At 43.5% G+C, this 14,069-nt stretch overlaps 1 protein-coding gene across 1 annotated transcript; it reads left to right on the plus strand.

Annotated features, from left to right (window-relative positions):
• Positions 1-418: 418 nt before the first annotated feature.
• fbxo34 (F-box protein 34) lies at positions 419-14,063 on the plus strand. Its single transcript, XM_079696163.1, is given in 4 exon segments — positions 419-665; positions 5,489-5,656; positions 11,201-12,620; positions 12,623-14,063. Coding segments are annotated over 2 exon segments (1,899 nt in total). The 5' UTR covers positions 419-665; positions 5,489-5,656; positions 11,201-11,207; the 3' UTR covers positions 13,109-14,063.
• Positions 14,064-14,069: the final 6 nt, after the last annotated feature.

Raw genomic sequence — 14,069 nt, forward strand, 5'->3', positions numbered from 1 at the left:
TGGAGTAAATTCAAAACTTACCCTGCAGTATACAAAGTCATTCAAACTAGCTGCACCTTTACCAGCTTTGAGAACACTTTCATGATCAATCATTATAAAACATATCATATCTATTATTCTGAAATTGACCAATCTGCACAATGACTTTTTTTACTGTCGTTACTTTAACATTGATGCTGATACTTTAGCATTGAACTTACTTGAGTAACATTTTGATTGAAGGACTTTTAAAAGTACAAGATCATAGTACTTCTACTTTTACTCAAGTATATTATCTGAGTTCTTCTCCCACCTCTGCATTTCCCCGTTGCCGAACAAATAAAGTAACTCTGATTCCTTTAAAATGCTAAATCTTCCGGATGAAGTATCAGTACGGAGACCCCCTCATTGGCGGAGACGATCTTTGCCAAGCTTCCTACGTCATGACGCATGGCTCCAGCTGGACGTCACGTCACGTCAGTAGTTAGTTAGCTCAGAGCAGCAGACAGGTTCGGCTGCTTCGTTTTAAACCGTGATTTGACGTGTACTAAACTAATTGTATCAACAGCTAACTCAGGACACCGAAAGACGGGGTGTTTGACATTAACGGGTCGGACTGGGAAAAGAGGAGATAATCAGTTCCCGTCGCTGCCAGCAGGTTTTCACCGAGACATTTCCTCCTCCAGGTTAGTCTGACCCTCGGCCTCTTCTCTGGCTGTTAGCTTCTGGTGCTAAAGCTAACAGCATCAGCACACTCACGTTTACTGTAAAATCCTTTTTTATTTAATGACGATGCGTTTTTTTTACCTTGTTCGCACTTATAAGTTAGTTAGCCGCAGTGGCTAGCTAGTTAGCCAGGTGTGTCATGGTTTCAGACGGCAACGGCTAGTAGCATGCTAGTTAGCGCTGTGGCTAGCAAAGTTTGTCGACTTGTCTCGGAAGTCAAGCTCTGGTTACAGGCTGGCTGCTGGGTTGTGTCTGTTGATTGTTTTTTCTCTCACAGGCTGTGTTTGAGTGATTATTGCTGACTGTTTGTAAAGGTTGGCTGTGACAGGCTGGTTTTCTGTGTGTTGAGACAGATTTCTGTTTGTTACAATCTGTTTGTGACAGTCTTTTACAGGCTGGTTGTTTGTGACAGTCAGTCTTTTACAGGCTAGTTGTTTGTGACAGTCAGTCTGTTATATGCTAGTTGTTTGTGACAGTCTGTCTGTTACATTACATGCTAGTTGTTATAGTTTGTTACAGTTGGTGTGTGTGTGTGTGTGTGTGTGTGTGTGTGTGTGTACTTTTTGCAGTCTAGTTGTCTGTTACAGGCTGTGTGTCACAGTTTGTTTCTGTCAGGCTGGTTGTTTGTTACAGTGTGTGTTTGTTTGTTTTCAGGGTGGTTGTTTGTTTGTTTGTTACAGTATAGGCTACAGTGTGTTTGTCACATTGTGAGTGTTACAGTTTGTTTGTTAAAAGTTGGTTTCTGTTATATTTGTACATATTCTGCCTTTTACCGAATGTTTCGCTAATACTGTAATTCGGATATTGACCCAGTCCATAAGGCCATTTCACAAATTATGTTTCATTGTTCAGCTAAGAAATATATAAGGCAGTCAGTACAAAACCATGTCAACAAACAATAAAAGGCACCAGCAGCACTTCCTCCACGCCTTATGTTGATAAACCACCAAAATCACGAATGACTGGGAAATGTACTCTCTTACAAATCAGAAAAATACGGGCTCCATGTTTTCTTCTTACTTTTATCCAGTGAGTATGAGAGGGAGACGCAGCAGCTTTCTATTTTGTAAATACTGTATTACTCTTCTAGCTGGAACATTGGTATAACATATTGCCTCTCTTTTGTATTTAGGGAGTGATCATTTCCATTTCCATTTTTAAAACAAATACAGGTAAAAGTTATGTTAAAGTATTTCAAGCTTGACTACCACTGGAAATGTGCGTACAACTTTCCAGCCATTTCCTCGAAGATTGAGACACTCTCTCTCTCTCTCTCTCTCTCTGGGCGCTTCATTCACACAACTGTGCAGAGTTATTGTGGACTTGTGATATGCTATCTTTAACTATGGGGAGAAAACACCCACCAGCACACGCCTAAACACAAAACATAGACCACGTAAAATAGCGTTAAAGCTGTAACTTCTTCACGCTCTGTTCATACATTATTTTATTATGTTGAATTCTGGCCTTATCTTACAAAGCACACCTTTTATTGCAACTGGGTTTTATTCCTGCTGTATTTTCTGATCACTTCCTGTTGCAGACTCCTTGTTTCATTGATCTCTAATCAGCAGCGTGTTCCTGTAAGTCTCTGTAGCTGCACTTTGAACTACTTCCTGTGACCACTCACCAGCTCTCTAACCATCTTTTAAAACACATTGTTCACCCAAAGAACAACCGCTGCTAAATGTGTGAACTCAAAAAATACAACCAAACATTTGAAAATGCATAGCTTCCTAAATGCGAGCTTCTTGTCTCTTGAGTTGTTTTCATTCATTTCCGACATGTTTATTCCTTTAGTTCCCTCTGAGTAACTTAAATGTAATAAAAACAACATTTAAAGGTAAATGTGTTGTTTGCATGTAAAAAGGCAAGGCCATTTAGTGTGTGTGTGTGTGTGTGTGTGTGTGTGTGTGTGTGTGTGTGTGTGTGTGTGTGTGTGTGTGTGTGTGTGTGTGTGTGTGTGTGTGTGTGTGTGTGTGTGTGTGTGTGTGTGTGTGTGTGTGTGTGTGTGTGTGTGTGTGTGTGTGTGTGTGTGTGTGTGGCAATTTTTAAATAAAAAAATTAATATATTCTTGTGTGTCAGTCATCCACACCAATCAGAAGTGCTGTGCTCCACATGCACCATCCATTGTTAACCAATCAGAAGTGGCCCATGATAGAAGGTGATAGACAGATTGATCCAATCACCTGCCAAGTATTTTTGAAAGTGCCTGCCCTTTCCAAATGGCTTCCAATGGAGCTTTAACCTGAGTCAGGTTAGTAATGCTCCATCACATGTTTCTATCACAGGGTGAATCTTAAACTGAAGCTTGACTTTAAAGCAACCCAACGGAAGTTTCATGTAAGTTTAGTTCTTTCACTCGTAGCTCGGGCTGTGGGGGTGCTAGAGACGGGAGCACGTTGATGCGACCTTCCTAGCCGGAGATATGGCCGAATTTTACAATAAACTGCCGTTGGGTCGCTTAAAAACAAATATCGCAATATCTGTCAGAACAATCGCAATTAGATTATTTCCCCAAATCGTGCAGCCCTAGCGTAGATGCGGCGGACAGACAGCTCTCACTTGGTTTGGTGTCCAATGCTTACTTTTAATACTTGTAAATAAAACTTTTGGCCCGTAATTTCCTTTCCCCATTTCAGCGACAGAGTGCTGCCGTGCCTCCTGTCATCATTAATGGACGTCTCTTTAAAATGACCGCTCAGAGGAGAGGAGTTCTCATTTCTCTAACCGCCTGCTGCTTCCCCTACTCTCTCCTCGGTTCCCCTCCTCAGTCCTCCGCTCGCATCTCCTGTGGGCGGGACTAAGACACGAGGATAGGAGTCGAGGATAGGAGTCGAGGAGGGGAATTAGAGAAATGAGAAACCTTCATAGTCTAAGTGTCTGTTTAAGGGAGTCTCGGATTAAAAAAAACTTCTATCCAGGTGCATTTTGGGAAATGTAAGATTGGGTGTTTCTCCACCTCTCTGATTTGGACGATTCTGGTTTTAACTGGATCAGCTGTCTGAGTCATGTGACTGTTTTTTACAGCTTTCTGTGAGTGAGGAATACTTGTTTCGGCCTGTTCAGCCAGACGACCACACCCTCCACTGCCTCAACCACAAGGCATGCTGGGAAAACAACAGAACGCTGTCAGGGTGTGTGTGTGTGTGTGTCGGGAAAAGGGTTGGAAATTAACGGTGTTATCTGTCTTGGCCGTTTGTCATGTGGAGATAAACCTAAGAAGCTTTTACCACCAAGAGCTAGAAGATAGTACAGCTGACTCATTTACAGTGTATTGAACTGTCCTTGAATAACAACATAAAACATTCCCTTTTAAACCTCTCCAAAAAATACTTAACTTAATACTGGCGGCGTCTCATGTCGGTTTGATCTGAAGGATAATGACTCCTGAAGGCACGTCAATTCAATTTAGTCGGCTCTTTAAAGCTAAATGTCCCCTTTTTTAAAACCCTAATTTAAAATGTGTATCTTCAATATGAAATGGTTCAATGGTGCTTCAGGATTCTTGCTGTTCTGGGTTCTTGGTTGATTTAGACTTATTGTAAATTGTGGACAAGATATTGAACCCTAGATTGGTGTGAGTGTGTGTAGTCTTCCTGAGCAGGTCGCAACTTGTACGGCAGCCAGTGTCTATAAACGTCATGTTGGGAGAATGATGACTTGTTTATGTAGAAGTGCTTTGAGGGTTTGCAAAAACTGGAAAAACACTGTATGAATGTACTATGATTTCAAATAGAAGTTTTTAAATTCCTAAGCTTAAGAAGCTCCTGGTTGTACTGCATGTTATTGATAGCATGCATTGACCTATCAGTGTAGGGAGAAGTACTGAGGAGGATACAAATGTGCTGGAAAGTGTGTGTGAACTCTTTTATCCGGTAACCAGTAGCAACACACCCACAGAGTCATGAGTAGGTGATGGTCTGAACACAGTGTGTCTGCGCTGGCTTATTGACCACCTGAGGCCTTATATAGACACGAGGAGAGCGTTCTGGAAGCTGATTGGTTCACACCGACTGACACACACACACACACACACACACACACACATTCTATCACCCTCACACACACACTCTCTCTGTCTCCCTGTAAGCAGATCTGACAGCAGCTGCTGGGTGTCACTCTATAGAAGCAGCTGGACCATGTGCTGCTGCTGCTGCTGTTGTTGTTGTTGTTGTTGTGTCCCAACACTTGGGATGTTAAGAGAACGGAAACTTAGTGCTAAGTTTTTCCAGAAAACGTCAGTATTTATTTTTCTGCAGTACCGTCAGAGCTCGAGACTAATATTGTCACAGGGAAGGTAGAATATGTAGTCACATGTTGTTATAGTATACAGCTGATTGTGTACATGAGTCATTCTTCCACATGTACTACTACAGTACACGCCTGTTAGCTTTCCAGCTTGGACAAGAACAAGAAACTGTTCGTTGCACTGGTTTGGATTATTCAGAGCTAATGTGCCTGCTGGGTTCTTCCTTTTTGAGTTTGTATCTTCATGGTTGAGTGCATTTAATGAAAGTAGCTTTAGGAAAAAGCATCAGCTAAATGAAATGTTATGATGTTGCAGGAGGGCTCCTTGATATTGTGTAAATGTTACCTTTCTCTGGTTGTCATAACAAACAGAATTTCTTTGGGGTTTTGGACTGAAAAACAAGACATTTAAAGATGAGTCTCATGAACTTTGAGAGACAGCTTTTACTATTTCAGTTTTTAAAAACCAGATGTAAGTTGCAGCCCTATTTGTTAAACTAATGTCGGTGTATTTTATTTGTTTTGTTCCAGTCTTGAGGGGGAGGAGCCAGAAGAGACACGGTGTTTGTTTCTGTTTCCTGTCTGGGAGGAAACAACAAACGTCTGAGAAATGTGAAACTGAAGAATCGGAGGAGCTGTCACTCAAAACAGGACCACACCCCCACCATCCCCATCAGCCAATCAGCACGCAGTCTGAAGGTAAACATACACAACTTGATTTTCTTGCTTCAGAAGGAAAAAAGTCAATCAATCCATGTTCTGGGATCACTTGTAATAATAAGAACAGTCTTTCAACACACTGTCTGTTTTAAACCCTCATTCTGTTGTGTTCTCTCCATGGCTTTAACATGTTCCACCCTGCCCCTCCATTGCATTCTGTTCCCATCTTACCTGTTATCATTTGTGTTGCTATTTGAAGCAAAAGAACAGGCTTGAACCCAAAGCTCAGCGAGAGGAGCTCACAGTGTGTCTGTAGTTGGTAGGATAACGTCACTAATGATGTAACTGAGTCTTGGTATGAAAAGTGAGTCATTGCTGTTACACAATCCTCCATGAAGCCCCTCGAAACTCCCCTTTAAACACCAAACTGCAGCAGAAACCTGCAGCGGGATTCAGCCCCGACATGTTTCACAGACTTTGTTATATGATCTTGTGTAACATAGTATAAAACATGCAAATAAAGCCAGATTCCTACCCACTCAGGCAGCAGGATAACTCTCGTTTATTCACTTTTTTAGAAGAAGAAGAAGAATTTAACAACCAGGAAAGAAAGGCTGTGTTTTTGACAGTATATATTAAACCCTAAAGGAAGTAACTTGTATAAAGAGAAACCAGAAAGGATTTGCAAAGAAATCAAAGGTAAATGTCACTTTTCTGTTTTTACCTCCGAAGTTTTAATAGAGTATCGACTTTTAAATGTGAAGGATATTGAGTTTTAAAACGTGCACGATGCTGCAGGCGAGCCCTCGTCACTGCAACTGGAAACAATTAGGATTACACAACCTGAAGTCAGAGAGGCTAATCAAAGCCAGGCACTCTGTTGTATAAAACACAAAGAGGTCAGAGGTCACACACAGCTATCATTATAAAGTCAAAGGAGATATCTGCTTTATCTCACATGTTAAAATGTCTAATGTGAACACGGAAAACACAACACATTGTACGTGATAGGCTAAGGGGCGGGACATCTCTAAGCGGTTGACCAATCACAACAGAGCCGGCCAGCTACCCAATCAGAGCAGACTGGGCTCTGGTTTCAGACAGAGGGTGAAAAGAGGTGCTGCAGCACAGAGAACAATAGAGAGCTTTTTGAACATTAAGCATGGAGACATGTAGAGACACTACATACTGATATACACCTGAACATCAGCAGGAGAGGACTCTTTAAAGTAGAGACACTACATACTGATATACACCTGAACATCAGCAGGAGAGGACTCTTTAAAGTAGAGACACTACATACTGATATACACCTGAACATCAGTAGGAGAGGACTCTTTAAAGTAGAGACACTACATACTGATACACCTGAACATCAGCAGGAGAGGACTCTTTAAAGTAGAGACACTACATACTGATATACACCTGAACATCAGCAGGAGAGGACTCTTTAAAGTAGAGACACTACATACTGATATACACCTGAACATCAGCAGGAGAGGACTCTTTAAAGTAGAGACACTACATACTGATATACACCTGAACATCAGCAGGAGAGGACTCTTTAAAGTAGAGACACTACATACTGATATACACCTGAACATCAGCAAGAGAGGACTCTTTAAAGTAGAGACACTACATACTGATATACACCTGAACATCAGCAGGAGAGGACTCTTTAAAGTAGAGACACTACATACTGATATACACCTGAACATCAGCAGGAGAGGACTCTTTAAAGTAGAGACACTACATACTGATATACACCTGAACATCAGCAGGAGAGGACTCTTTAAAGTAGAGACACTACATACTGATATACACCTGAACATCAGCAGGAGAGGACTCTTTAAAGTAGAGACACTACATACTGATATACACCTGAGCATCAGCAGGAGATAACTCTTTAAAGTAGAGACACTACATACTGATATACACCTGAACATCAGCAGGAGAGGACTCTTTAAAGTAGAGACACAACATACTGATATACACCTGAACATCAGCAGGAGAGGACTCTTTAAAGTAGAGACAATACATACTGATATACACCTGAACATCAGCAGGAGACAGGGACGTGCAAACATAGACTCTAGGTAGTGCTTGAGCACCTGCCCGTCAGGCCCTCTGGACAGAAATGTGCTCTTTCAAAAGTTCGTTTTTTACAGTTTTTTTTTTTTTTTTTTTTTTTTTACAGTTTACTGTATGTGGCTCATGGTAACATCGATCAATTCTGGGTTAAAAGCTTCCAATATATACAACAATACCCCAAATGCGCGTTGTAATTTTGTCAGACATCCCCACACGTGCCCCGCGGCACTCCCGTACGTGCACTGGCTGCAGCCCCTCCCTTCCCTGCTCTCAACGTGAACGCGCAGCGCGCAGAGCAGACAGTCAGTCACTCAGTCAGACGGGCCACGGCGGGTGTGTGGTGCAGCAGCACGCAGCAACACGATTAAAAGTGCCCTAGTGACGACCAAGTAAGTAACCACCAGGTAACAAATACGAGTGTATTGTTTAATCCCCTAAATCAGATGCCAAACTAAACTATAACTTCTCTTCTTTTCTTGCATCCATCCATTTAGTCTCGTTGTGCACTTTTGAAAATAGCAGATCTCGCATTGCGTGGCATTGTGAGCTTGTAGATGGCTTTCTTATATTATTTGACAATTTGGCCAATGTTTGACTAGTTTTTATAGTAGTTTGTTGATTACTTTCGATGCAGTAATGCCATTTTTTCATTTCATTTTATTTATTTCTGAGGTATTAAAAAGGTCTTAAAAGTCACTTGTTAATAAAGTATTTAGTCAATCAATCAATGCTCACTCAAGTCATTATTTAGTCAGTTATTTATTTCATAGACACTAAAGCATGCATGCACAATGTGGCACTGCAATCTTTGTTTGTTCTGTTGTTGCTTATTCAAATTCTTACAATAATTTACCAGAAACCAACCTGTTGAATATTATAAACATCTGCATCAGACAGCATATGGTTATTGAAATAAATATATATGCAATTACGACATACAAGATGTGCCTTTTAATAAATCTCACACTACTAAGGCAGCTGTCGGTTCCACCAGGGGCGTTAATCCCGGGGGGGGGGGGGTTTCATCCCCCCCTAGCTTCAGATTGGACCCCCCTAAATCATTTAGAATAATAAAAAATAAATGTTAAAATAATTAATTTTTTGATAATAAATCAGTAAAATCAGGCAAAAATAAGAATTAAATAACCTAACCCTAACCTAACCCTAAAACCGAAATAAAGTAACCAAAAACCAAAAAGAAACTAACAAAATCCGCCATTATCCGGCAAATTTTTGCGCACAACTTCGCGCGCGGGCGACCGCCACGACGACTCAGAAGGTGCCCTTTTTTTTTCTCTTGAGCACCTGCCCCTATAAATGTCTGTGCACGCCACTGGCAGGAGAGGACTCTTTAAAGTAGAGACACTGCTTACTGACATACACCTGAACATCATCTGAATAGGGTCCCTTTTAAAGATGTTGGACTTGGTAAATGGTTAAATAATTATATTTATTTATCTCCATGTGCTGCAGCTGCTTTATTTTGTGTAGTTGTTTTTCCTTTTTCTGTTTCTGACCACAGACTGCCAGAACTTTCTGTCATTGGTTTATAAATATGTAACTAAAAACAACCTGAGCCAATATGGATTTTAATTTGGACCAAGCAAATGGTTTGGTTGTTGTAATGATTATATTCGCATCAAATGTAAAAGTCTGAAAGTCCCAGTTGTGACGAGTTGTGGAAGGTCCGTAACGCGGGGGAAATAATACGTTGTGTTTTATACTAAGATAAGTTGTGGCAATATTAAGGAGGCAGCTCTGCAGAAGAGATTCAGGTTTGCTCAGACTGGGTGTGTTAGTGGGAACACATCCAAAGTGAGAGCAGCTGATGTAATGCTGCAGAACTGTGTGTGTGTGTGTGTGTGTGTGTGTGTGTGTGTGTGTGTGTGTGTGTGTGTGTGTGTGTGTGTGTGTGTGTGTGTGTGTGTGTGTGTGTGTGTGTGTGTGTGTGTGTGTGTGTGTGTGTGTGTGTGTGTGTGTGTGTGTGTGTGTGTGTGTGTGTGTGTGTGTGTGTGTGTGTGTGTGTGTGTGTGTGTGTGTGTGTGTGTGTGTGTGTGTGTGTGTGTGTGTGTGTGTTCCTCTAGTTAAAATAAGTGTGTTCCTGCACATGTCTATACATGTGGTTGGGAGAGAACACAGAAAACATTCAGAGTAAAGGCGAGGAAAGGAACTGTCCGAAACAGAGGCTGTGATTCGCTGAGACACCTGTCAATCAAAGCTCACACACCTAACAGGTGAAATTATATTTTACTTTAGGTTCATTTTAGATCTTTTTCCAGAGTTGTCAATAGTTCTCTGTCTCTGAGCATGGCGCTGATGAAGGCTGTGACGTCTGGTTTAAAGCTCAGGAAAACACCTGTAAGTGAATATTTAATTATGCAGATGCAGCAGAACGTTTCCTACAAAAACTCTGTTTAAGAAAGTCTGTTTCACACAGCGCCCCCTGGAGGATAGTCGTGAATGAATGACTCACCTCTCCTACACAGGAGCCAGACTCAGACTTTGTCTTTTGTATTTCTATTTAGTGTTTTTCTGTTTCTTTGTAGTCATTTTGAGTGTCTTTGTGGTATTTCTGTTTTACTTCTGGGATCGTTTTGAATCTTGTGGTCTCTTTTCAGTCATTTTGTGTCTTGTTATGCTTATGATTCCCTTCGTGGTTTCATTTGGAGTCTCTTGGTACCTGTTTTGTTTCTTTTGTAGTCATTTCAAGTGGTTGTTGTATTTATCTTAGTAGTCATTTTTGTCTTTTATTTGTTATTTTGAGTGTTTTTGTTGTTTGTGTCCTTTTTTTTTTCATTTCTTGCCTCTTTGTAGTCATTTTGCATTTTGCATCTGTTTGTAGTTCTCTTGGTCTCTTTTTATTCATGTTGAGTCTCTGTTCTTACTTGTTTTAGTTGCCTGTGTGATCTTTTTCACAAAGCTAAGAGTCTCTCTGAGTGACATGTCGTAGGTGAGGGCCCCTGACACTGAGCCCTGAAGCCTCGTTCATCAATCCTCCCAGGAGTTTAGTGTTAACTCCTGCTCCGACCAAAGAACAACACGTCTTTCTGCTTTATTCAAAAACACCTCAGAGTGTAACGGCATGTCGCAGCGCAGACACTCAGTTAGTATCTATCTGAAGAACCTGAGCTTATAAGGCATCCTCTCTCGATAATGAAGGAGAGAGACGGAGGGATAAGTGTGATCACATGATTTGAAGAAGTGTGTTTGTTTTTAGCCGTAGAGAGAAATGTGTCCTTGAAAGGCCCGAGCTGATCTTTGTTTATTCTTCTTCTGTTTGTCAGGAGACACTTCACTGATTATTGCAATAACTTTTAAATATCTTCAACTTGTTTGGATTTATTAAAGTGCCCTATGTGGTTTATTCGTAATGTGCAGTTTGTTCACTTCATGTTTTGTTCGATTTAGGTGTTGACAATAAAGTCTTGTTTGAATGTCTTTTATTGTTATTTTATCTAAACATCTGATGCCCTCTCCCTGCTTGTCTTTCAGGACCATCATGCACCTGAAGTCGTATCCGAAGCTCATGCGCTCAGAGTTGCGCTTGGATGCGTCCGGGGTTCAGACATCGCAGCGGAGCAGCCTGTTTGTGAACCAGCAGGGGGCGCTGATGAGGACCTGCAGTCGCAACAATGCCAACAACATCAGCCGCCTCCCGTTCAGCGTCATCTCCACCAACACCATGCGCTGCAGCAACGCCATCATCAACAACAACAACATCAGCAGCAGCGTGGCGGGGTGCGAGAACAACGGGATCAGATTCTACCAAACCACCACGGAGGAAGCAGACGCCCCGCTGGACATCTGGACCGTCATCAAGCCTGGACACGTCCGGGAAAAGATCGCCATCTTCGCTTCAGACGAAGAGCAAACGGACGGCGCTGAAGGCAGTGAACGCACCTCAACCGGCGGCACAGAAAACCAGGAGCAGACGCCTGAAGTCTGCACGAACACAGCGGTGATGTCGGGAATGTTGCGAGGGGTGAAGGCGAAGGGGAGCTGGGAGGAGAACTGTAACGCTAAGAGGCGCCGCAGGTCGGGGAACAACCAGAACCTCCAGCAGGACGCAAAGCCCGGAGACCAGGAGACACAGCAACACGTCCTCAGTCCATCTCCACTGAGAGCGGTGTCAACGCTGCATTCAGGCGGCGGGCCGTGTGCAAACGAGGCGCCGCCGGAGGACGAGGAACAGAAGGTGTCGGTCGTGGAAATGGTGGCATTCCTGGAGCAGTTAGCCAGCGAGCAGCAGCCCGACTCCAAACCTCTGCTGACCCTCCAGAGGAGCTCCGCCTCAATCACGCTGTCCAGAGCTCTGCCTCCCGAGGGGTCAGAGGTCAGGGGGGAGGAGCCAGAGAGCGTCAGGGTGTCGGACATGGTGGCCAAGCTGGAGTCAGAGTGTCTGAAGAGAAGGACGGAGGGCGATCTGTCGAGGAGCAACAGCCTGAGGAGGGCGGTGGGAAGAGTGCTGCTCGCTGCCTCAGATCAGAGCCCCGCCTCAGATCAGAGCACCTGCCCATCATCTCCATCAGCGATGACATCATCATCCTCATCACTGCTGGGAGCTCAGAGTGATGACAGCGAGCCAATCAGCTGCCCAGAAACACCAGCAGCTCCGCCCCCCTCAGGTGAGGTGGAGGTGGTAGAAGAAACACTGACCCCTGTCACTGTCACTCAGACAGAAGCCCTTCCCCTCTCACTCACCGAGGGGGCGGAGCCTCAGCCCGGTTTGTTGTTTTTGTCCCGCCCCCCTCTTTCCTCAGTGCCCCGGACCCCTCGCCGCCACAGAATGTCTTTTGACCTGGAGCTCAGCCCCCCTCCTGCTCCCTGTGACTCTGGCAGCCAATCAGAGAAGAGGAGGAGGGGAGGAAGGCAGACAGGCATCAGGGGGAGGAGCCTGTTGCCGTGGTTCCTCTGGTGCGGCGCCCCTCTGCGTCGCAGGACTTCCTGTTGATGCGTCAGCGGCTGCAGCAGCTGTTGGAGCCGCAGCCCTTTCTGGCCGTTCTGCCGCACCACATCCTGCTGAAGATCTTCAGTCTGCTGCCCACGCAGAGCCTCACCGCGCTCAAGTGCTCCTGCAACTACTTCAGATTCATCATCGAGGACTACGGCGTCCGGCCCGCCGACTCGCTCTGGGTTTCGGACCCTCGTTACCGTGACGACCCCTGCAAGCAGTGCAAGAGACGGTACGTGCGCGGCGACGTGTCGTTGTGCCGCTGGCATCACAAACCGTACTGCCAGGCGCTGCCGTACGGGCCCGGGTACTGGATGTGTTGCCATGGCGCCCGCAGGGACATGCTGGGCTGCAACGTGGGTCTCCATGACAACCGCTGGGTCCCGGCGTTCCACAGCATCAACGTGCCGATCTACAGGAGCCGCCGTCACCACGACGACAGAGACTGAGTGTGTGTGTGTGTGTTGGTGTGTGTGTGTGTGTGTGTGTGAGAAATAGGTCACTGATGCTGACATGAACTCCAGCTCCCATGATGCAACAGCAGCTCAGACTTCTCCTTCAAAAAAATATCCCTTTGGACACGTCTGTGTGCAACAATTGAAGTGTTTAAAATAAATAAATAAGAACTATTTTAAAAGGTAAGCAAACTTTAACCTTCATGAGTTTGGAGGTCACGTCGACCTCAGTTGCTTCATGCGGTCAGAGCGGCGCCCCCTGCTGCTCCTCCGCCTCCTCACAGCATCCATTAAGGCTAGTTGGCTAATTAAAAGGAGCTCGTTAGTGAGGAGGGGTCTCGTTCAGGACTTCTTCTCCTTCACTGCTGCTGAGATTAAAACCTGAAGATCAGCTGATACTTAGTGCAAGTTCAACTAAAACTCGTTTCTGATTAATACTAAAGTCATGTCAATAAGACTCTCCAACAGTATCATCATGAGTTCATATCAATATCATATCACTTCGGGTTAATATCAAATCATCATTAAGTCCTGTTCTGAGGTGGTGATGTCCAGATGAACCCATACATGCAAACTGCTGCTGTAGTTCATTCTTTTTGATTTAATATCGATTGCTATGTTTCGTTTCATCTAAAAAAAGTCAGATTTAAATATCCATCCTCAATTTACCAAAGTGTAAGTGATGTCAGAATATGTCTTGTTTTGTCAGGTTTAAAAACCCAAAGATACTCAGTTTAATATGATATCAATCAAAAAAGCAATGAAATCAGTTTTTCTATTTTTTACGTTTACGCGATTATCAAAACAGTTTTTCCATTGAAAGGATTCTTCTCAGTTTGAAATCATTATTCATTTCATCTTTGGACAAAGCAAGACATTTGAAGACGTCATTTTTAAATTAAAGTGATTTTGAGGAGTATTTTCGGACATTATTTAACGTGTAAATGAGTAAAAA

Source organism: Notothenia rossii (genome assembly GCF_949606895.1).
Source record: "Notothenia rossii genome assembly, contig: scaffold_61, whole genome shotgun sequence".
In the NCBI taxonomy this organism is placed as follows: domain Eukaryota; kingdom Metazoa; phylum Chordata; class Actinopteri; order Perciformes; family Nototheniidae; genus Notothenia; species Notothenia rossii.